This window comes from Myotis lucifugus, unplaced genomic scaffold (assembly GCF_000147115.1).
Source record: "Myotis lucifugus unplaced genomic scaffold, Myoluc2.0 scaffold_9, whole genome shotgun sequence".
NCBI classification, from domain to species: domain Eukaryota; kingdom Metazoa; phylum Chordata; class Mammalia; order Chiroptera; family Vespertilionidae; genus Myotis; species Myotis lucifugus.
In genome coordinates, this window is record NW_005871057.1 from 4,667,232 (window position 1) to 4,689,673 (window position 22,442).

At 39.7% G+C, this 22,442-nt stretch overlaps 1 protein-coding gene across 1 annotated transcript in view; it reads right to left on the reverse strand.

The window, feature by feature from the left end:
- LIN7A (lin-7 homolog A, crumbs cell polarity complex component) overlaps nucleotides 1-22,442 on the reverse strand; it is a 135,435-nt gene that overhangs the window by 78,646 nt on the left and 34,347 nt on the right. Inside the window, exon 2 of the mRNA XM_006083968.3 lies at nucleotides 10,291-10,409. Within this exon, the coding sequence (XP_006084030.1) occupies nucleotides 10,291-10,409 (119 nt within the window). The remainder of the gene's footprint in view (nucleotides 1-10,290; nucleotides 10,410-22,442) is intronic.

Below are 22,442 nucleotides of genomic sequence, written 5' to 3' on the forward strand. Positions count from 1 at the left end.
AAGTCAGCAGAAAAAAGTTAAATAATAAAAAGTATAGCAAAATTAAATGAAATAGAGAACAAAAAGACTGTAGAAAAAATTAATAAAACAGAGAGCTGGTTCCTTGAAAAGATTAATAAAATTGGCAAAACTCTGGCTAGACTTGCTGAGGAAAACAGAGAAAGAACTCAAATAAAGAAAATCAGAAATTTAAAAAAAAGTTACCACAGACATCCCAGAAATACAAAGGATCATACAAAAATAATACTATGCAAGATTGTATGCCACCAAATGTAATAACCTGAAAGAAATGAAAAAGTTTTAGGAAACTGTAGCCTTCCTATACTGAATCATGAAGAACTGGAAAATCTAAATAGACTTATCAACAGTGAGGAGATTGAAACAACCATCAAAAACTTCCCAACAGCCTGGCCAGCATGGCTCAGTGGTTGAGCGTGGACCTATGAACCAGGAGGTCACAGTTGGATTCCTGGTCAGGGCACATGCCTGGGTTGTGGGCTCGATCCCCAGTGTGGGGCTTGTAGGAGGCAGCTGATGAGTGATTCTCTCTCATCATTGATGTTTCCATCTCTCTCTCCCTTTCCCTTCCTCTCTGAAATCAATAAAATATATTAAAACAAAAAACATAAAAACAACCTCCCAACATATAAATGTCCAAGACCTGATGGCTTTACTAGTGAAGTCTACCAAACATTCAAACTCTTCCTAACACATTTCATGAGGCCAACATAACCCTGATACCAAAATCTGGCATAAAAAAAAAATAAAACTACAAATAATATATCTGATGAAAATAGATGCAAAATTCCAAAACAAAATACTAGCAAATTGAATACAATAATAATACAACATGATCAAATGGGGCTCATTCCAGGGGCTCAAGGATGGTTTGACATATACAAATTAATTAATGTATTATACCACATCCTCCTATCTAATAAAGAGGTAATATGCAAATTGACCATCACTACAACACACAAGATGGTCGCCCCCATGTGGTCAAATATGGCTGCCCCCATGTGGACACAAGATGGCCACCACAAGATGGCCGGCAGGGAAGGGCAGTTGGGGGGGATCAGGCCTGCAGGGGAGGGAAGTTTGGGGGGATCAGGCCTGCAAGGGAGGGTAGTTGGGGAGAACCAGGTCTGCAAGGGAGGGCAGTTGGGGAGAACCAGGCCTGCAGGGGAGGGCAGATGGGGGAGGGACCAACCCTGCAAGAGAGGACAGTTGGGGGGAACCAGGCCTACAGGGGAGGGCAATTAGGGCCGACCAGGCCTGCAGGGGAAGGCAGTTAGGGGTGACTGGGACTGCAGGGGAGGGCAGTTAGGGGCAATTAGGCCTGCAGGGGTGCAGTTAGGCATCAATCAGGCTGTCAGGGGAGTGGTTAGGGGGTGATCAGGCTGGCAGGCAGGCGAGCGGTTGGGTGCCAGCAGTCCTGGATTGTGAGAGACATCCCTTGAGGGGTCCCAGATTGGAGAGGGTGCAGGCTGGGCTGATGGAAACACCCCCGACACAATGCAATGGAAAAATATTCTGTGTTCATGGGGGAGAATCAGCATAATTAAAATGTGTATATTACCCAAAGCAATATACAGATTTAATGCAATCCTCATCAAGATCCAAATGACTTTTTTTTAAAGAAATAGAACAAAAAATATAATCAAATTTATATGGAACCACAAAAGAACCTGAATAGCCAAAGCAAACCTAAGAAAAAAGAACAATGCTGGAGGCATCACACTCCCAGACTCCTGACTTCAAATTATACTACAAAGTGATAATAATCAAAAAGAGCATGGTATTGGCAGAAAAACAGGCACCCTAACCAATGGATCAGAACTGAGAATTCAGACATAAAACCGCATGTACACAAGCAAATAATTGTCAATAAAGGAGCCCAAAATAGAAGAAATCCTCGTCAATAAATTGTTCTTGGAAAGGGTTGTCATGTCCAGAACTGACAATAAAGGAAAGAAATCCTCTTCAATAAATTGTGCTGGGAAAATTGGAAAACCACACGCAAAGGAATGAAACTAGACCAGCAATTTTCAACTGGTGTGCTGCTGCACACTGAGGTGCTGCTAGAATTTTTAAAACATGCAATACCTGACTATTTAGTCAGGGGCACTGACCTCTTTTCTCTTAGACTTTCAAATAAAATAAAATAAAATGACAACAGCCAACACAACAATAGCCGTCCTGTGTGAATGAATCAAAATTATGCCTTTTTTTTTTTGTCAGATCAGCAGAAATTATGTTTTTGGTGTGCCAAAGAATTTTAATAATTAGTTTATGTGTGCCATGAGATGAAAAAGGTTGAAAATTGCTGAACTGTTTGTCCCCACAAACAAATATTAACTCAGAATGGATCAAACACCTAAATATAAGCCCTGAAACAGTAAGTTACAAAGAAGAAAACATAGGTACTAAGCTAATGGACCTTGGTCATAGAGAATATTTTATGAATTTGACCTCAAAGGCAAGAGAAGTACGGTGGAATCTCAGTTCTCAAACTTGATTTTTTCCAGAAAGCTGTTCAAGAAGTGATTTGTTTGAAAACTACATCATTTTTTTCCCATTAGAGATAATGAAAATTGAATTAATTCATTCCAGACCCCCAAATGATTCGCGTTCTAACCTTCCTTATATACAGTACGTTTAATGTACTGCTTAATCTATATACAAACACTTCTTTTCTTAAATTTATCAAACCCCCTCTACTAGCCATAAATGTATCGTTTTCAGCACTCATTCCAGGGGTGTCTTTCAGGAAGTCAGTATGCAGCATCTTTGCTTATTCACATGTTGCTGCCTTCTAAATGCTGTCACCAGCTAACTGCCTTTTGCTTTATCTAAATCAACAAGGTTTTCTACCTCTTCAACTGCCTCTGATCATTCTTTCATGCCCTTAGCAACATTAGCATTCTTTTTTAAAAATATATATATATTTTTACTGGATTTCAGAGAGAGGAAGAGAGAGGGAGAGAGAAATAGAAAGATCAATAATGAGAGAATCATTGATTGGCTGCCTCCTGCTTGCCCCATCCTGGGGATAGAGCCCTCAACTAGAAGGTGTGCCAATGACTTCCTGGTTCATAGGTCTAAGCTCAATCACTGAGCTACACCAGCTGGATAACATTGGCATTCTTGCTGCCCTCTTTATGTTCTAAAATTGTGCTAATCATCTACTTCACTAGCAAAACAACAACAAAAACAAAAAACACAAAACCTACATGAAAATATTCACAGAACAATTTACTGAGATATTATCAGTAAACTGACTTGCATTCTCTCCTTTGTTTGTGGCCTGAGAGACACTTTCTATCATGCTAATGCATAAGCATGAAAGGGTTGTCAGATCCAGAACTGAAGTTTTGTTCCACATCTGAAACATTTTTTTCCATGAACAACTTTTTTTGAGATGAGAGATGTTTGAGAACTGAGTCTGTAAAGGTAAAAATAAATGAGTGGAACTATATCAAACTAAAAAGCTTCTGCACAGTAAAAGAACCAACAGTAAAACAAAAAGGCAACCAGCCAAATGGGAGAAGATATTTGCAAACAACATCTCCGACAAGGGGTTAATATCGAAACAATATAAATAACTCATACAACTCAACACCAAACAAACAACCCAATTAAAAAATGGGCAGAGGACCTGAACAGACACTTACCCCACAAAGAAATACAAATGGTCAACAGACACATAAAAACATGTTCAACTTCACTAGCTATAAGGGAAATGCAAATCAAAACAAAATGAGATACCACCTCACACCTGTTTGAGTGCCTATTATCAACAAGATAAGTAATAACAAATACTGGAGAGGTTATGGAGAAAAAGGAACCCTCATTCACTGCTGGTGGAAATGTAAGCTAGTATGCCACTATGGAAAACAGTATGGAGGCTCCTCAAAAGAACGGAATTACCAGCAACCCCTCTTGTGGGTATCTACCCCCACAAATTTGAAAACATGTGTTTGCACAGATATATGCCTCCCTGTGGTCATTGCAGCATTATTCATGGTGGCCAAGAAATGGAAACAACTGAAGTGTCCTTCGCTGGATGATTGGATAAAGAAGGTGCATATATGCAAAGGAATACTACTCAACCATAAGAAAAGCTGAAATACTACATTTGGTACAACATGGGTAGACTTGAGAATATCATGCAAAGTGAAATAAGTCAGACCGAAAAAATTAAGAGCCATATGATTTCACTCATATGTGGCATATAAAACTGAAAGCAACAAATAACAAACAAGAAAAACATACAAAAACTTATAGACACAGACAACAGTATGGTGGTTACCAGAGGGAAAGGGGGTGGGGTAGTAAAGAAGAGCAAAGGCGGTCAAATATATGGTGATAGAAGATGATTTGACTTTGGGTGGTGGGCCCACAGTCCAATATACAGTGTATGTATTATAGAATTGTACACTTGAAACCTATATAATCTTATTAACCATTGTCACTCCAATAAGTTTAATTAAAAAGTAAGATGTATCAAAAAACACAGCCCTTGCTAAAGTGATCTGAAATACAAAGATCTAGCCTCTCTTGTAGTTATAGAAACTTCCTACATTACGAGTGAAACCATTGCTTGGTACTGGTAGTTATTTTTAGTTCCTGTATCATCCAGTGGTCTAGCCTAGTTACTTCCCTTTCCCTTTATCCTACCAAATAGCAAATGACAAGTATCATGTTAAACACAATTGTTCTCTTTTTGTGGCTAAATGTTACCAAGTCCTTAATTTCTTGTCTTATGACAGGTTTCCAGATTCCTTACTATATGGAGTGCCTTAAAATAAAACCATTCCATATTGTCAGCATATTATTAAAGTTTGGAGCCTCCATGGAAAGAAAAAAAACTGAGAGTAGGAACAAATGGGACATAATCTAGAAGCAAACACAATCTATGATCCAAGTGTCTCAAATTTTTAAAAAATCATGAGCCACCTAATGGGCACAGGTATTTACACTGGTTACCAATTTCATACGGTTTTAAGAAGATTTATCACAGCTTCCTAAACATACAACATAGTTGTTTAAAATTAATTTTGTTTCACCACAGCTAAGGGGATGATGCTGCATATATCCTTTATCCTAGGTATATCTGACTTAGTGGTTGTGCATTATCAGTCAGAATAACTTGGGTTATTCTATGGTACGATAACCCCAATATCTTGGAGGCTTAGGTTAACAGAGGTTTACTTCTTACTCAGGCGACACGTTAGTGAAAGGTTGGCTAAAGCCTATAGTTCTCATTTTCTCACTCTGCAACCCAGGCTGATTGATATTTATCTTCTAAAACATCTAGTCACATGGCAAAGGGAAAGACATAGCAAACCATGCACTGATTCAAAGGCTTCTATGAGAAGTAGCACAGATCACTTCCACTCACATTTCCTTAGCAAAAGCAGTTGTCATGGCCACATCTAGCTGAAGGAGGGAGAACTGGACTATTTTTTTAAATATATCTTTATTGATTTCAGAGAGGAAGGGCGAGGGAAAGAGAGATAGAAACATCAATGATGCGAGAGAATCATTTATTGGCCATCTCCTGCACGTCCCCCACTGGGGACCAAGCCCACAACCTAGGCATGTGCCCTTGACCAGAATCGAACCTGGGACCCCTCAGTCTGCAGGCTGATGCTCTATCCACTGAGCCAAACCACTCAGGGCAGAACTGGACTATTTTTCAGCAACCCTGCTACCGCAGAATGATAGATTCCATATGGAGTCGGTTTATTTTCTTATTCTTCAGTTCTACTACATTAGAAAACACTAACATACAACATCTGGTCACTGCCCAAGGAAGGCAGTTTCTGATGACTGTTATTTAGTTCTGCATTTTGGGGTCAAACGTGCATATGACAGTCATAAGTGTGGGAGTAAGTCCTCACCACAGACCTCTCTCAGCAGCACCTCACACTCCAGATCAATGAGCACATCACCTGGGAAAGCAGGGAGCCTGGATGTTTTAAAAGTTGGAAAATGATGGGAGTAAATAGATTGCTAGTTCAGTTTAGATTATTTTAGTTTCAGAAAGAACTCCTTTGTATTCTGTTGCAGAAATTGGATGTCCTCTGAAAATATGACCACTCATATACTATTGATTTTTTTTCCCCTCTGAGGCCCAAAGAATATAAAGTGTTGGGGGAAAGTTCATCTCTTGGCAATAGAGCTATTTGAACAGCAATCCAATTCTCTTAAGAAATTATTTTATCCAAAAGCAATATTTTATAACATGTACATTTCAACCCTTAAATTACCCTTATGTTTAATGTAAAAGTTTAGATCATTCAAGCTAATTAATACAGCGATGAACAAAAATTTAAGGAAGCCACTTAAAATCACAGAAATGGTTTTCACTAGGACTTTCAGTACCATCAGTTTTATTTTATTCTCACTCAGGGATATGTTCATTTATGAGAGAGAGGAAGAGAGAGAGAGGAAGAAACATTAATGTGAGAGAGAAACATTGGTTGCCTTCCACACATGCCTTAACAGGGGATCGAACCTGCAACCCAGGTATGTGCCCTGACTGGGAATTGTACCCGAAACATTTTTGGTGTAAGGGAGGATGCTCCAATCAACTGAGCACACTGGCCAGGGCAGTACCATAAAAAATTTTTATTTTATCTTTCATTCAAAAATGTGTTAACTTTCTCTTGTCAGTCAGCACCTCTTATGATGGAAAAGCAGCATTGTGTGTCAGCCCATTTATCTGTCCTGTTCTCTGATATTACCTGCACAGAATGGATGCGATTTAATTATTAATTAGGTCCTTTTGAGCTCCTTCAGCAATAAAACACAAGCAAGATAAGTATCGCCTACTATTATCAGTATTCTATGAATAACGCTGTATGTGGATTGGCATTCAACTGAAACGTATTTATTAATAGATCAATGACTTTCTTAGTTATATACACAGATGGTCGTATTTCAGTACTGATCTACACAAAACATACAGATTACAGAAAAATAGTTAAGGAGAGAAAACATCTAATCGCTTTTAATCATCCATTTTCAGGCCCAGCCAGTGTTGCTCAGTGTTTGAGCCTCGGCCCATTACCCAAGAGGTCACCGGTTTGATTCCCGGTCAGGGCACATGCCTGGATTGCAGACTCTATCCCCAGTAGGTGATGTACAGGAGGCAGCTAATCTATTTTTCTCTCTCAACGATGTTTCTATATCTCTTTCCCTTTCCCTTCCTCTCTCTAAAATCAGTAAAAACATATTTAAAAAACATTTTAATAATCCACTTTCAGTAAAAAACAAAATGAAATTTCATTTAACTATTCTTCAGCTGATCGGTTTCTCTCTCATTGATGTTTCTAACTCTCCTTTTCCCTTCCTCTCTCTAAAAATCAATAAAAATATATTTTAAAAAACATTTTAATCATACATTTTCAGTAAAAAACAAAATTTTATTAAATTATTCTTCCCTTATAAGAGCTGCACATATGCCAAGAGCTGATTAAGTGATTTAATCAAAATGTAAAACAAAATATGGGATTGCTTCAGCGTGTAACAACATCTACTGTTATGCTTGTGTAAGGCAATTAAAAATTTGGCACTTATTGCCCTACTTTCTTTTTGAATGTAATGTGGATTTTACCATCATGTTGGCAATGGCATGACCTGTACTGTTTTTGCTCTGACAAATGCAACTAAGAATAATGCCACTGTAATTTTTGTTCTCTTCTCTACCAGTCATGAAAAAAAATCATAACTTTCACAGTGGAAAGCATTAACTAGCAAATATTTCTCAAAACTAAAATATTGTAACCACAAAAATTTTAAGCATTATTTGAATAAGAAACAAAAACTTCTCATGCCAGCATAGCAGTCAATACTCAAGAGACAAAGAATGAAAGGGTTCTTGGATCAATAAAATTTAATTTTCAAATATTCACCATTGTAATTTTCAGATCATTCATCATACTTCCTACTTGCACTTTTCTTTTTTTCTTTTTAAATTTTAATTGAATTTATTGGGGTAACATTATTTAATAAAATTATATAGGTTTCAAAATACAGTTTTAAAATAAATGATAGGAAACCTTCCAAGAGTTTTGACCAGACTTGATTAGATTTTGAAAGGTCTCCGATCCCCAGCCGACGTGGCTTGATGGTTGAGTGTTGATTTAGGAACCGGGAGGTCATGAGGCCATGGTTCGATTCCCAGTCAGGGCACATGCCTGGGTTGAGGGCTCAATCCCCAGTGGGGGTGTGCAGGAGGCAGCCGATCAATGATTTTCTCTCATCATTGATGTAACCACATTGGGTAGGCTGCAGTTTAAATCTTAGTGAGAGAGGTGTATGTCTCTACCTTAGTCACCTGGATTGTTCCCACCTAGTGACTACACATAGTTAGCATTGTTGCAGTAAAATAATGTACATTGACCTGGCCAAGTGGCTTGTTGGTTGAAGCATCATCCTGTATACCAGAAGGCTGCAGAGTTAATTCCTGGTCAGGGCACATACCTAAGTTGAGGGTATGATACCTGTCAGAGCACGTAGAGGAGGCAGCCAATCGATGTCTCTCTCTCTCTCTCTCTCTCTCTCTCTCTCTCTCTCTCCCACTCTCTGTCTCTCTTCTTTCCTCTCTTAAAGTCAATGAAAACATTGAGTTAGGATTAAAAAATAAATAAATTAATTATTTAAAAAAATTTTAAATGTGAATTAGCCACAAGCAGAGTTGCAAAGAGGGAGGAGTATGACCTCTGCTATAGCAAACTCTCCAGGTAGTCATTGGGTTCAACTCCTTGGAGAAGATGATGTAAGGTAATTCATTATTAGGGACTTCTACCAAGGCATATATGCTGGATTTATGGACTCTGGGTTCTAATTAAGAAATTATCACTTAGTACATGATGGGGAAGGGGTGATAGGTTTACTGAATATTATTTCATTTAAAAAGCAATATAGCATATATCTCTCGTGAACTTTCTTGTAAACAATTAAATTCATTAATTGACAAGTCAATTCTACCACAAGTCAATACACTATTCAAATGGTCATTATAACACTTTTTTTTTCACTTTAGGAATCCTAAAACCATTAGCCAGGAGAGCAGTACAAAGATTTGTTAGAAGGGCATGTCAGCCTATTCAGAGATTTTCCATTATTGCACTAGGCCAGCAATTTTCAACTCATGTGCCACAAGAATGTTTAAAATGCAATACCTGACTATTTAGTCAGGAGCACTGACCTCTTTTCTCTTAATTGTCAAATACAAAAATGACAATAGCCAACACAATAATAGCCATCTGGTATGAATGCCCTGTCTTGCATGGTAAATTATAGGTCATATAATAAAGTTGCATCTTATTGTCACCTCTCATAATAAAGTTGTGTCTGACTGGTTAATTCTTGTTATCAGAAATTCTTATATACAAGTATAGGCACCTGATTTTTTTTAAAAAGTAACTTTGGGCCCTAGCCAGTTTGGCTCAGTGGATAGAGCGTTGGCCTGCGGACTAAAGAGTCCCAGGTTCGATTCCAGTCAAGGGCCAATGCCTGGGTTGCAGGCTCGATCCCCAGTGAGGGGCATGAAGGAGGCAGCCAATCAATGAGTCTCTCTTATCATTGATGTTTCTATCTCTCTCTCCCTCTCCTTTCCTCTCTGAAATCAATAAAAATATATTTTAAAAATAAATAAAATAAAAGTAACTTTAGAACAAAAAGAGTAGATAATTACTATTAGAATTTTTTAATAAATCCATCAAAATTATACCTATTTTTGTTAGATTGGCAAAAAATATATATTTTGGAGTGCCACAGAATTTTAGTAATTAGCTTATACTAGCATATGCCAAGAGATGTAAAAGGTTGACAATCCCTACCCTAGCAATATTTGGATAACTATCACTTTAGTCAGTAGGCAATTACTCTTTCAGATTTGCCTGTAAAGAACTTAGTTGAACGTTCTTTAAAGAAAATCTCAGCCCTCATTAATTATGATTATTTCTAACTGAATTTCCAGATGACTTCATGTGACCACTAAATAGTTTACATGTAATAGTTAACCTGCGAAGGTAGTCACTTTATTGGTACCATAAGATAAACCTTGGGTTTTATATGACCATATAAATCCTGACTGAATCTAAATAAAGACTTTAGCAGACTAAATTATATTTTACCATCTGTCCAAGGAGCTAAAAATGGGAGGCAAAGGTATAGTTCTGATCTTAATTATTTCAATTGTTTGTGTGGAAAAGATATGTTTTCCATTCAGAACACATATGGCTGAACATAGTTATTAGAATCTTAGTGTCATACCTCTCGAATAGCAGTACAGAACTCACTCTGAAGCACTTTCTTAAGGGATTGTAGCTTGTGCACTGGGACTTCTCCGGATTCCTGTAGTTTTTCCAGTAATTCAATGGCTCTGGCAACATCTGAGTTAAAAAAAAATCAAGTGAAAAGATCTAGAGTAACTATGTCTCATCAGCAAAGGATCATCATGCCAACTGAATAGTGACGTCGAAAATTAAGTGGAATTAACTGCAAAATCAGAATTTACAATTCATAGCTTATTGATCTAATCTTTTGATTAAAAAGTCGTTTAAATCTGTTCCACACAATTTGTAACTGAATACATCTTCTTTGATGTCATTTCATGTATAATATTTGTCACACAAATCAGTTTGAATATTCTTTCAGAAAAAGAGCAGGAAACATGCCTTTTATTTATTCTGACACCCGATAACCAAATGAGTCCTGTCAATTTTCTTTCTGAGATGGTTTCTCAGTTTGACTTTTCCTTAACCACACCACATTTATCACATCTGCAGTTTCACCTTTATTAGTATAACTAGAGGCCCAGTGCACAAATTCGTGCACAGGTGGGGTCCTGCCAGCCCCAGCCCCAATCAGGGATGATTGGGGCTGGGCCTGTCAGGAGGAGGAGACAGTGGGAGGGTGGCCAGCTTCCCCCCTATTGGGGCCCGATCAGGGCAGGCTGGCTTGGGGTAGGGATGGAAGGCAATTGGGTGGGGGGCTGATTGGTGGTGGAGCTGGCTGTGGGGAGGGGCTGTGGGCAGTGGGCCAGCTGGCCCTGCCCCCAAATGAGGTGGGGGGGGCAATCAGGGGTCAGCAGCCAGGGGAGGAGCCGTGGGAGGTTGGTTGGCCAGCCCCATCCCCAATTGGTGTGGGAGGGCTGATCAGGGCTGGCTGGGAGGAGGGGCCACAGGTTAATCAGGGTGGTGGGGCTGATCAGGAGTGGGGCTGGCCGTGAGGAGGGGCTGTGGGTGGTGGGCTGGTAGGCCCCACCCCTGAATGAGATGGGGAGGGCCGATCTGGGGTCAGTGACCATGGGAGGGGTCCTGGGGGGGGCCGGGGGAGGTTGGCCAGCCAGCCCCACCCAGGTTGGTGTGTGTGGGGGGGAAATCGGGAGCAGAACTGGCTGGGGGAAGGGGCCGCTGGCCAATCAGGGTGGTGGGGGCTGATCGGGAGTGGGGACAGCTGGGGGGAAGGGTGGCAGGCGGTTGGCTAGCTGGCCTTCCCCCTTCCCCAACCCCCTGCACTCCCCAATCGAGCTGGTTCACTGGCCACAGTGGGTCATAGCAACTGGTCATTCCAGTCGTTGTGGTGTTCTGGTCGCTGCCTTTTTATATACTAGTACATAGGTGATTTGATTAATGTACATCTCTTAAACTTGTCTCTAAACTTCTAGAGGGTAGGAATTTATCTGGTTTGGTCATCACTGCATCCCCAGAGTCTGGTACAATTCAGTGAATAAATATTTGATAATGAATGAATTAGTTAATGGCCTCTCTCCATTTAACTGCCATTGCATTATTCCAGGCCCTCACCATCATCTCTCTTCTGTCCAACTGGAATCATTTTTTCTCCTCCAGCCTCTTATGGTTCAGAAAGTGATCTTCCTAAAATAAAAATCTGATCATGTACCCACTACCAGCTTTTAGGACAGTACCAAGCAAAAGAGTTTTTAATAACAATTAATTTAAATGCTTCTCCTTCACTGAACAATATCATAGCTTACTGTATCAATAAACATAGCATTTTATGGCCATAGCTTTAAAATTCCCAGGTTGGTTTTGCATTGCCAAGAGAAAATGATTTGATGAAAGGCCATTTTAGTAATGCTTATCGTGATCTCTTCTACTTCTGTTGCTGTATTTAGTCAATAACTCACTGAAAGTCACTTAGGTGTTTACGTACAGAATAGAGGTTTTCTCCCCGGCTGGCTGCTAAGTGGTGAGAGCCTCAGCCCTCAGAACAAAGGGTCATGAGTTCAATTCCCAGTCAAGGGCGTGAACCTGGGTTGCAGTTTGGATCCCTGGTCTCTCTGTCTCTCTGTGCCTCTCTCTTTTTCTCTCCTTCTCCCTCCCTTCCACTCTCTCTATGGGAAAAATATCCTCAGGTGAGGATTCACTCACACACATACACACACACACACACACACACACAAACACACCACACACACACACACACACACACACACACACAAGAATAGAGGTTTTCAAATTCCCTAAATGTTTAGTTTTAGAAAGTATTCCATATCCCTTGCAAATATTTAGTTTTAGAAAGTATTCCCTATCCCTTGCCGTCAGATTATAAATTCAGCCAGCCAGCCAGCCACTAATTTATTTGTGTTCCTATTAGATGTGGTACTAAGTTTAACAAGAACAATAAGACACTTCCTTTCTGAACTCACTATCAAATGAGGAAGAATTATTACTGCATAGCTACCTAAAATAAAATCATTATCACCTCAGAATTCAGGTGGGATTTTCATAGGTGTATGTATCTAACTGCCAGAAGCCAATTCCAGCATGTTCAGCAGGGCTGAATCATCTGGAGTGGCAAGGGCATTTCCCCAAACCTGAAAAGAATGCATTAAATTGATTGTTTGCTGCCAGACAGCTCAGGGCATCTTAATCTACATGTTATTGCCTCCTACTGGCCAAACACCTGAACAGCCGTAGGCTAATTCTCCCCATTCTGACAATGGACTGTGTATACAAAACCCTACCCTTTGAAGTGTATATGGCTGCCTCACCTCAGGACAATTTGTGTTAATAAAAAGCATGGGGTTCTGAGACCAGGAGATCTTAGCTCCTTTTAGCTAGGCTCCTCTGACCCCCAAATGCCTTTCAAAATTATATTTGTCTCTGGACTCTTACTTAAGTTACACACAGCCCCTTTTCCAGATTGCTGAAAACCTTCTTAATGCTAGAACAAGAACCCCGCATCTAACCAAAGAATGTAACCAATAAGTGATTTAAATGAAGATTTTTCCCTTGACATATTGCCAAATGGATTGCCAATGGTGCCCCAAAGAAGCACAAATCATGAAATCAATGCGACACTGCCTTTTCAAAAGTTTGTCTGTTTGTACATAAGCTGAAAGTCAACATAGTCAATTGGACAATACTAGCCACATCCACAATCAATAAGGTACCAAGCTAAGAATTGTATGCATTTCTAATTGCACAAAAGTCTCTACACCTATATGTCCTCAGATATATGAAACTATCAACATGTTTAAAAATGAGCTTTTTAAAAAAAAATCCTGAAACTAGCTCTTCTCTGCCTATACTCCATATTTCCACACCCAGCCTGTCTTCCAAGTGAGGCCATGGCATCCTCTCTCACATTCACCCCCACAAGCAGTTAGTCAGTAAGTGCTATAGATTTTATCTTAAAAATGCTTTTTGAACAGAGCCCCTTTGATTCATCACTTCAGGGAAGCCTTTATTAATTTTTACCCATAGTACTAAAACATCTCCTAACTGTTCTTTAAATCAATCTTTTCTTTTTCAGTCCGTCCTCCACACTGCTTCCAGAATGATTGTTCTGGATGATAAACCTCATTATTCTACTCCCCCGTATAAAACCTTCTCTGGCTTCCCACTGCCTCCAGGATGAAGTTCAGACCACTTAGGGTTGCACACAAGACCCTTAACAACTGCCTCTTCTAACTCACCTCTAGAATCCTCCTCCTGCCCATCTCATACATTGGCCACCCAAAAGTTTCGTTATTCTGGGATATGCCACAGAATCCCATGCCTCTATGGCTCTGTACATACCAGCCCCTGTTCTTGGAATGCAATTTATTCATTCATCTAGGAGTGTTAGGAACTGTGCTGTGTGAAGGACACACAGTGGTAAAGGAGTCAGCCAATTGCTCTTGCTTTCATGGAACTTACAGATTTGAGGGGTCACAGACATGCAATAAAGAGAGTGTGTGCTATAAAAGAATTGCTGCAAGTTAGTGCATGGACATATAATAAAGACATTTATCATCATCCATGAGATCAGACCTCTTTGTGGCAGTAACAGCAGCTAAGCAGAGTTTAGGTAGGAGGTGCAGGTGGGGAAAAAGGAAAGAATGTTCCAGGAAAATAAATGCAAATTGAAGTCTTGTCAAGAGAGTGTGGGCATTCAAAGAACTGAGAGGAGTTCAGTATGGCTGAAATTGAAACCAGGGCAAGAGTAGCAAGAGATGAGGTAGAGAGAAATCATATCATGAGGGTGCTTTAGGTTGTGTTGGGAAGACTTGGCTTAAATAGCATCACCTTAGGCATGTCTTCCCTGTTTTTCCAAGGCAGATTTAGTTGCTACCATATCTGTGTTCCTACAGGTCTTTGTTCACTCACCCATTGTAATAATTCTCTCTGCAATACCTGTTTGCAAAAAAAAAAAAAAAGATACCCATGCAAATCTATAAGCCTCTTGAGGTATCAGGAACAATATTATATTTGTCATTGTATCCATAGTTTAGTGCAGATTACTTAAAAGTATTAGGTGTTTAGTACACATTTGGTGAATGAATGATAAATTAATGAGTGAGACTGGTTCAGAAAGGCAAGGATTAGAGCAGTGGTTCTCAACCTTCTGGCCCTTTAAATACAGCTCCTCATGTTGTGACCCAACCATAAAATTATTTTCGTTGCTACTTCATAACTGTAATGTTGCTACTGTTATGAATCGTAATGTAAATATCTGATATGCAGGATGGTCTTAGGCGACCCCTGTGAAAGGGTCGTTCGACCCCCAAAGGTGTCGCGACCCACAGGTTGAGAACCGCTGGATTAGAGATTTATGTGTAGTCATATAAATTCTCATGAGACCATACCTAACAGCCTTGGTCTAAACTGGCTTGGATCTAGTGTGGGGAAACGCTGAATCTGTAGGCTAAAGGGTATTGAATAAGTACACTTGGGGAAGTTCAGAAAAGTTCAAAACCTGATAGTCATCAGTTTTTAACCTTGGCTGCACACTAAAATGATCTGGAGTGCATTTAAAAATGATTAATGCCTACGACCCACCCCAAACAAACTGAAACAGAATATTCGGAACAGTGTGTTCTCACCCTGGCTGTAGATATATTGGCATCACCTGAGAAGCAATAAAAACCATAGATCCCTTGGGTCCCACCCCCGGAGGGTCTGATGTGATTGGCACAGGGTGGAGTCTGGGCATGAGGCTTTTAAAAGACCTCCAGGTGATGCTAAAGTTCAGCCAAGGTTGAGAACCCCTGGCTAGTTGGCATGGCTATTTTTATAGCCTTGATGTGATTCTAATGCGCAGCCGGGGTTGAGAAGCTCTGGTACAGATTAATGGCTCTAAATCATGAATGTGCCCAAGAATAATCTAGGTGAACTTATTAAAATGTAGGTTCCTGATGCCTCAGCTCCACTTTAGAGAGATTGATTCAGGAGGTGTGAGGATAAGGCTCAACATTTTGCCTTTTAAACAGATGCTGGGTGATTCTGAAGTTGTTGGTTCACAGACCCCATTAGTAGAGAACGTAAACGAAATGATCTCTCAGCCCCAGCATTACAGGAACTCTTCTTGCATTTTCTGTTATTCTTTAATACCCTACGCTACAGGATACTGAATGGGATTCTTCCAGGAGAATAATGAAAAGCCCGTGAATAAAAGTAACTAGTGCTAGTTACCGTCCACATTCAAAACCAGTATTCCTTAGCAAAGGCTGCTCATTCGAATCACTTGTGGAATTCTTAAACCAGCCTGCTCCTCCAGACCAATTAAATAAAAATTTCTAACAGTGGGATCTAGTCATCAGTTATTTTTTTATAGCTTCCAGATGATTCCTATGACCATCCAAAGTTGAGAAATATCGCTCAAAAAGAGCCATCAAGGAAACCAGACACACCCCATTAAGACTTATTAAAAGCTGGGCCAGCCCTGTGACATTATACCATAGGCCTTTTCCAATCCTTATAAACACATAATTGTGAGATGAAAGAAAATTCATGGGGAATTGCTAAGTCATTAACTTGGACAGCGTCCTAGGTCTTTTGCTTCCCTTCTATCAACTAAATGAGAAGTGTTCCACCAGAACCCATTGTAGCTATTGAGGGTGCCTGCAAGAAGGGAGACAAGAATCTCTTTCCTGGGTGCACAGGCAGTGGACTTGAACTGCCTTCCTCTCTGCCCATCTGATCAGAGGCACAGAACTGAGGAGCAATACTCACTTGGACCTGAACCAACTTGCTCGTACCCACCCAAGGGTTATGGGATAGACAGCAGTTGCTAAAAGGCCAAAAGAAGTCTGAAAACCAAGTGATTTTTAGGTCCCTCCAGCCCAGACCTGGCTGGTGCTGCAAACAAAGAGGTGGTGAGTGACAAACTGGGTGTGAGACGGCAGTTTTCAATGGAGTTCTGATTCCCTTTAGGTCTGTACAAGTGCCAGAAATCTGCAAGGCCTGGACCTGGGAGGCAGCAAAAGAAGCCTTTGAATCAGCAAAGTACTTGTTCTTAAATGACTGCAATAAAGTGCGTGGAGTTTATTTGTGAGTTCCCTTAAGGTTCTTATTCAGAACTTCCTTACACTTATTTTATGAAACTATCAAATCTGGTTACTGACATATAAGTCTGGGTTTGCTAGTACAGCTCAGATTAAAAGAAATATTAGATAAGGACTGGGGAGACTGATTTACAAACACAACAGAGCATGAAGTTCTCAGAAACCAAACTCCGCTTGTCTGCCAATTCTCGGGTTCATACCTCTACCATTTATCCCATTATTTAAGGAAAATACTTGGCTATTACCCTTGACTCCTCTTTTACACTCTGCATTCCATTAATCCTCAATTCTAAAAGCAACAACAACAATACACTCTTATTTAATGTCTATGAACCAAGGGTCATTGTATGCTAAAAGCTTTACATCTTCTAACCATTTTATCCTTAAAACCCACGTGATGCAATGAAAAAAATTGAGGCTTATAGACAATTTAAGTATCTTGTTAATAAATAGGAGATCTGGCATCTGAATCTAAGTGATTCTAAACCATGTGCCTTTTATTTTCATACCCATCACAGCTTTTCTTTTAGCAGCCTTTCCCTTCAACATTCAGTACTTTTATAATAGCTCTGTGCTCTGCAGGCTTTTGGTCAGATGCTGAGCTCTTAATCCTTCTTCCCTCAATAATGATTAACCCCTATTCCATTTACTGGTACAGGCATACCTCTGAGATATTGCGGGTTAGGTTCCAGAACCCCTGCAATAAAGCAAGTATCACAATAAAGTGAGTCATAATCCTTTTGTTGATGGAAGTCCTGTCTTCAATTTGTAAAAATGCCAGTTTCTTTATGTGCAAAACTGAAGTGCAGGAAAACAAGGAAGAGCTGTACACCCCTCTCAGTTGGTACTCCCTGGTCATCGGAACCACCTGGAGAGCTCTCACATGATATGGAGGAACAGTTTTCAGCTTTGTCTATCTACTGGAATAACCTGGGAGCACTGGGAAAATACAAATGAAAATAAATACCTAGATCCTTCCCACATATATTTCTGATTTCATCGTCCTGAGCTTTGGCCTGGACATTAGAATTTTCAGAGCTCCCAGAGTTCATAAAGTGTGGCTCTCTTGAGAAGCACTGATATGGACTCTCAAAGCACACCCTGGGGATACTAGCAGCAATGCTACTCATAATCCTAATTGCTGTCACATGTAGTGTTTAGTGGGCCATTGATCTAAACATGTTCCTTCTCTTAACAGCACTATGAAGTAGGTACTATTATTATCCCCATTTTATATAAAAGGAAAATGAGACCCATGGAGTAAAAATGACTTCTCCAAGGAAAGAGCTAGTAAGTTGTACAGCTAGGATTTGAATTTTGGCATTATGGCTCTAGAATCTGGGCTGTATATGAGATGTGGCTCAGGAATCCATATCCTTCAAATCATTCCCAGCACCTGTTCTCCAAGGTTATACACAGAGATTAAGTGAATCTGACCAACAAATCCTTGCTTGAAGGCTGGAAATAGTGATTCTCAACTTTAAGTCAACATAAAAATTTAACTTGGGACCATTTACTGAAAATTGAGATTTACAAAAAAGAAGCAGCAGCCCTGGCTGGTGTGGCCCAGTTGGTTGAAAGTGGTTGCATGCACCAAAAGTCTGCAGGTTCCATTCCAGGTCAGGGCACAAGCCTAGGTTGCAGGTTCAGTCCTCCGGTTGGGGCATGTATGAGAGGCAACCAATCCATGTTTATCTCTCACATCAAAATCTCTCTCTCTCTCTCTCTCTCTCTCTCTCTCCCTCCCTCCCTCCCTCTCACTCTAAAATCAATAAACACATCCTTGGGTGAAAATTTTGAAAAAAGAAGCAGAAGAAGCTGAGCATGGAGCTTGAAATCTGCTTTTACTAGTCATCTCAGGTGGTCCTGATGCAGGAAGTGGCTCACAAATGCACGTCACAGGGCGCTGACAGTTCATTATGTGACCCAGAACAAAGGAAGTCGATGGCCATCATCTATTCAGTACTCACTTGCCTTATTTAGATCATCTTATTAAGTTCTCACAAGTGTATGAAAGGATTTCTACTGTTTCCATTTTATAAAGTAAAAATAGAAAATAACTACAACTAAGGCTCAGAAAGATGAATTATCTGCCCTAAGGCTATACATCTAGTAAATAGTGGGGCCAGCACTCAAAACCAGATGTGTTAGACTCCAATGCCCATGTTTTCATTTATTTATCTATTCTGTCCCAGAAAACAGATGAAAGATAAAACAATACAGGTATGGCAAATTTACTTTTTAAATATAGCATCATGATCATTGTAAGCTGGGGAAAACAGTCATAATAGCGCCCAAAGCCCCCAAAGGTAACTCTTCAACATGTTTTGTTATCACATTGAAAAATCATCAATCATCATCAATTGCCTATGATGGTAAGGTAATGTATTTTGGAAAATTTTTCTTTAAAACAGGTTGAACATGTAACTAGAAACAACAATAAAATATTGCAACTTAAATGAGATGATCTTCCAGATATCAGGAATAGTCCAATTATCATCTCTTTCCTTGATGATAAATTTTAATTAACTTGGTTGGCATTTAGACTGCCAAATTGAATCCATGACTCATCCAAATCTGGAATTTGGATGAAGATGGAGCTGGCCACTTAAAGCATATTGTTCACTAATTTCATAAAAATATTATTAGATACAATATAAATTATTTGACCCAAAGCCAGAGAAAACCATAGTATTCCTTGCTTTCTTCTACTGCAAAAGCTAGAAAGTAAACGTACTTCTCTTTCTAGACTCTTGCAATTTGGCCAAGTTGTTACAAGTGTAAAATGTCATTGGGTATGGCTTCCAGGAAAGCTTTTTCTTTTCTTTTTTCATTGAATTTATTGGGGTGACATTAGTTAATAAAATTATATAATTTCAGATATTCACCTGAATATTCTCCTTCCAGGAAAGCTTTTTAAATGGACAAACTGCTGGCCTATGCCTTCAGCATTTCGATCTTTGCACCTTTCCTGTTTTCCTATTCTCTTGCCAGCTACGGACATCTTAAAGTGCCCAGAGGTGAAAGAGCCATTTTGTGATTATGACAATGATGATTACATGCTAAGAAAGGTGGAGCAGGAAGAAGGAAGGCCCTTAATGTAATCACTGAGCTGTTACTTTATACTAGCCTTGAACTATGCAACCCCATGATTCTTATCTATGTGACAAATACATGCTTTACTATTTGATTTTCTGTGGCTTGCAACCAAATACAAGCTGACACAAGAGCACATGACTTTAAAGGCACTACTTTAGGCAGCCGTGATAAAGTTTATGTTATAAAGAAACTAGTCACAAATGGTGGTCCTTTGATTACGTAGTCATGGGAAGCCTCTTGAGAAGGTAACGTTTGGACTTAGACTTGAATGTTGAAAAGGAGCCAGAGTCATATGACAGTCCAAAGGAGAATGATCCAAAGAGGATAGCCAGGGCAAAGACCCCACAGTGAGAGGAGCAAGCTTAGATGTTAGAAGAATAGACAAAACCAGGGGCAGTGGAACATGGTGAGTAAGGCAGAGAGCAACAGCAACAGTGGCATGCTGGTAACTGATTAACAATCAGCTCTCCTAAATAAATAAAAAAGCAAAAAAGCCCTGATTTGTAGTATTTGCTGATTTCTGTAGTATAAACGTGCCCACCATGGTCTGTTTCAAGCTACCAATATGATATCACTGGCTTGCAAAATTCCTCACTATTTGACAATAAGTTTTTAAACCAGAAGACACCAGACCCAGCACTCCACTAGATAGAAGGCAAAGTTTGAGAAGTAAACAGGGCCAGGTTTTGTGTAAATATTTCATAAGAAGGTTATAGTTTAGTACACTTGCTAAAGAAAGCCATTGAAGAGATTTTACCAGAGAGATGACATCATCTGATTCACATTTTATAAATATTAGCATGACTGTTGTTGGGATCATGAATTAAAGTAGACCAACGGTATACACAGGAGACCAGCAGGGAAGAGGGTTATTACACTGGCATTGGCAAATGATGGTGGAAGCCAGACTGGGATGGTGGCAGTGGGGAGGGCAATGCATGAACGGCACAGGTGGGCAGAAGAAGAATCATCACCCTGAGGGTGCACAGCTACATGATGAGGCCTCAATAGGATGCTTCTTAAGCAGAAAAGGATTTATTAGTAATACAGTCACATGCCTTCGTGTTTCATCAGTAATTGTGGCTGTTGCTTTACTTATACTCAAATGATGGCAACAAATTTATTGTTGACACTATTATAGATGTCCCCATTTCGCCCCCTATAACTGCCCCCCCAGCCCTGGCCTCTCTTCCCTCTGGCCATCACCACACTATTGACCCTGTCTATGGGTTACACATATATATTCTTTGGCTAAATTTAATAAGTAGCAAGAATAATCATCCCCCTGAAGACAAAATTATTTTTAAAAAATAATAAGAGGGTAGCACTTTCCCCTGTTATTCTCTCCCTGTCCATATAAAATCCATTCATTCAGGGTCAATACAGGATTATATAAAATGTTTTATCACTGCACCAATATTTGGATAATATGGGTGTAAACCTGAAAGTCAAAGAGACCTGGGAAATAAAATGTGGCAACCCTGACTTTATATAGTCACCATGAGGTCTAAATGGGAATGTAATTTAATGAGATTTTAATAGAGTGTCTGGCATCCTATATAATAAAAGGCTAATATGCAAATCGACTGAATGGCAGAACAACCGGCCACTATGATGTGCACTGACCACCAGGGGGAAGATGCTCGATGCAGGAGCTTCCCCCTGGTGGTCAGTGTGCTCCCCCTATCAGAAGCCTGGTTCATGGCTGGTGAGCACAGCGGTGGTGGCAGGAGCCTCTCCCGCCTCCATTGCAGCTCTAAGGATGTCCAACTGCTGGCTTAGGTCCACTACCTACGGGGCTGAGGGACTCCCCCGAATGCAAGAATTTCATGCACCGGGCCTCTAGTATGATATAAGATCTAGATGATCTTATCTCCTAAGCCTTTCTTACTATGAGTGCTTACTTCTTGTTCTATTTGTGATAATGTTTGAAGAGGAAATGTAAAATTGTAGACAGAAAATTATGCTACCCAAATTTCTTTGATAAGGTGATTAGATGTCCTTTTTTAAAAGACATACTCTTGAAATAAAATTTTTTCAATTACAATTTATATTTAATATTATTTTGTATTAGTTTCAGGTGTACAGCATAGTGATTAGACAATCGTGTACTTTATAAAGTGTTCCCCCTGATATTTTCAATACCCACCTGGGACCATACATAGTTTTTACAATATTATGGACTATATTTCCTATGCTGCACTTTATATTTCCATAACTATTTTGTAACTACCAATCTGTACTTCTCATTCCCTCTACCTTTTTCACCCAGTCCCCCAACCACCTTCCTTTCTGGCAACCATCAATCTGTTCTCTGTATCTATGAGTCTATTTCCATTTGTTTGTTTATGTTATTCTTTACATTTCATATATAAGTGAAATTACATGGTATTTGTCTTTCTCTGACTGACATATTTCACTTACCATAATACCCTCTAGGTCCATCCATGTGTTGCAAATGGTAAAATTTAATTAAAAGACATACTCATGTTTGAGCAATTAAGTAGACTGGCTATAAACACTATATCAA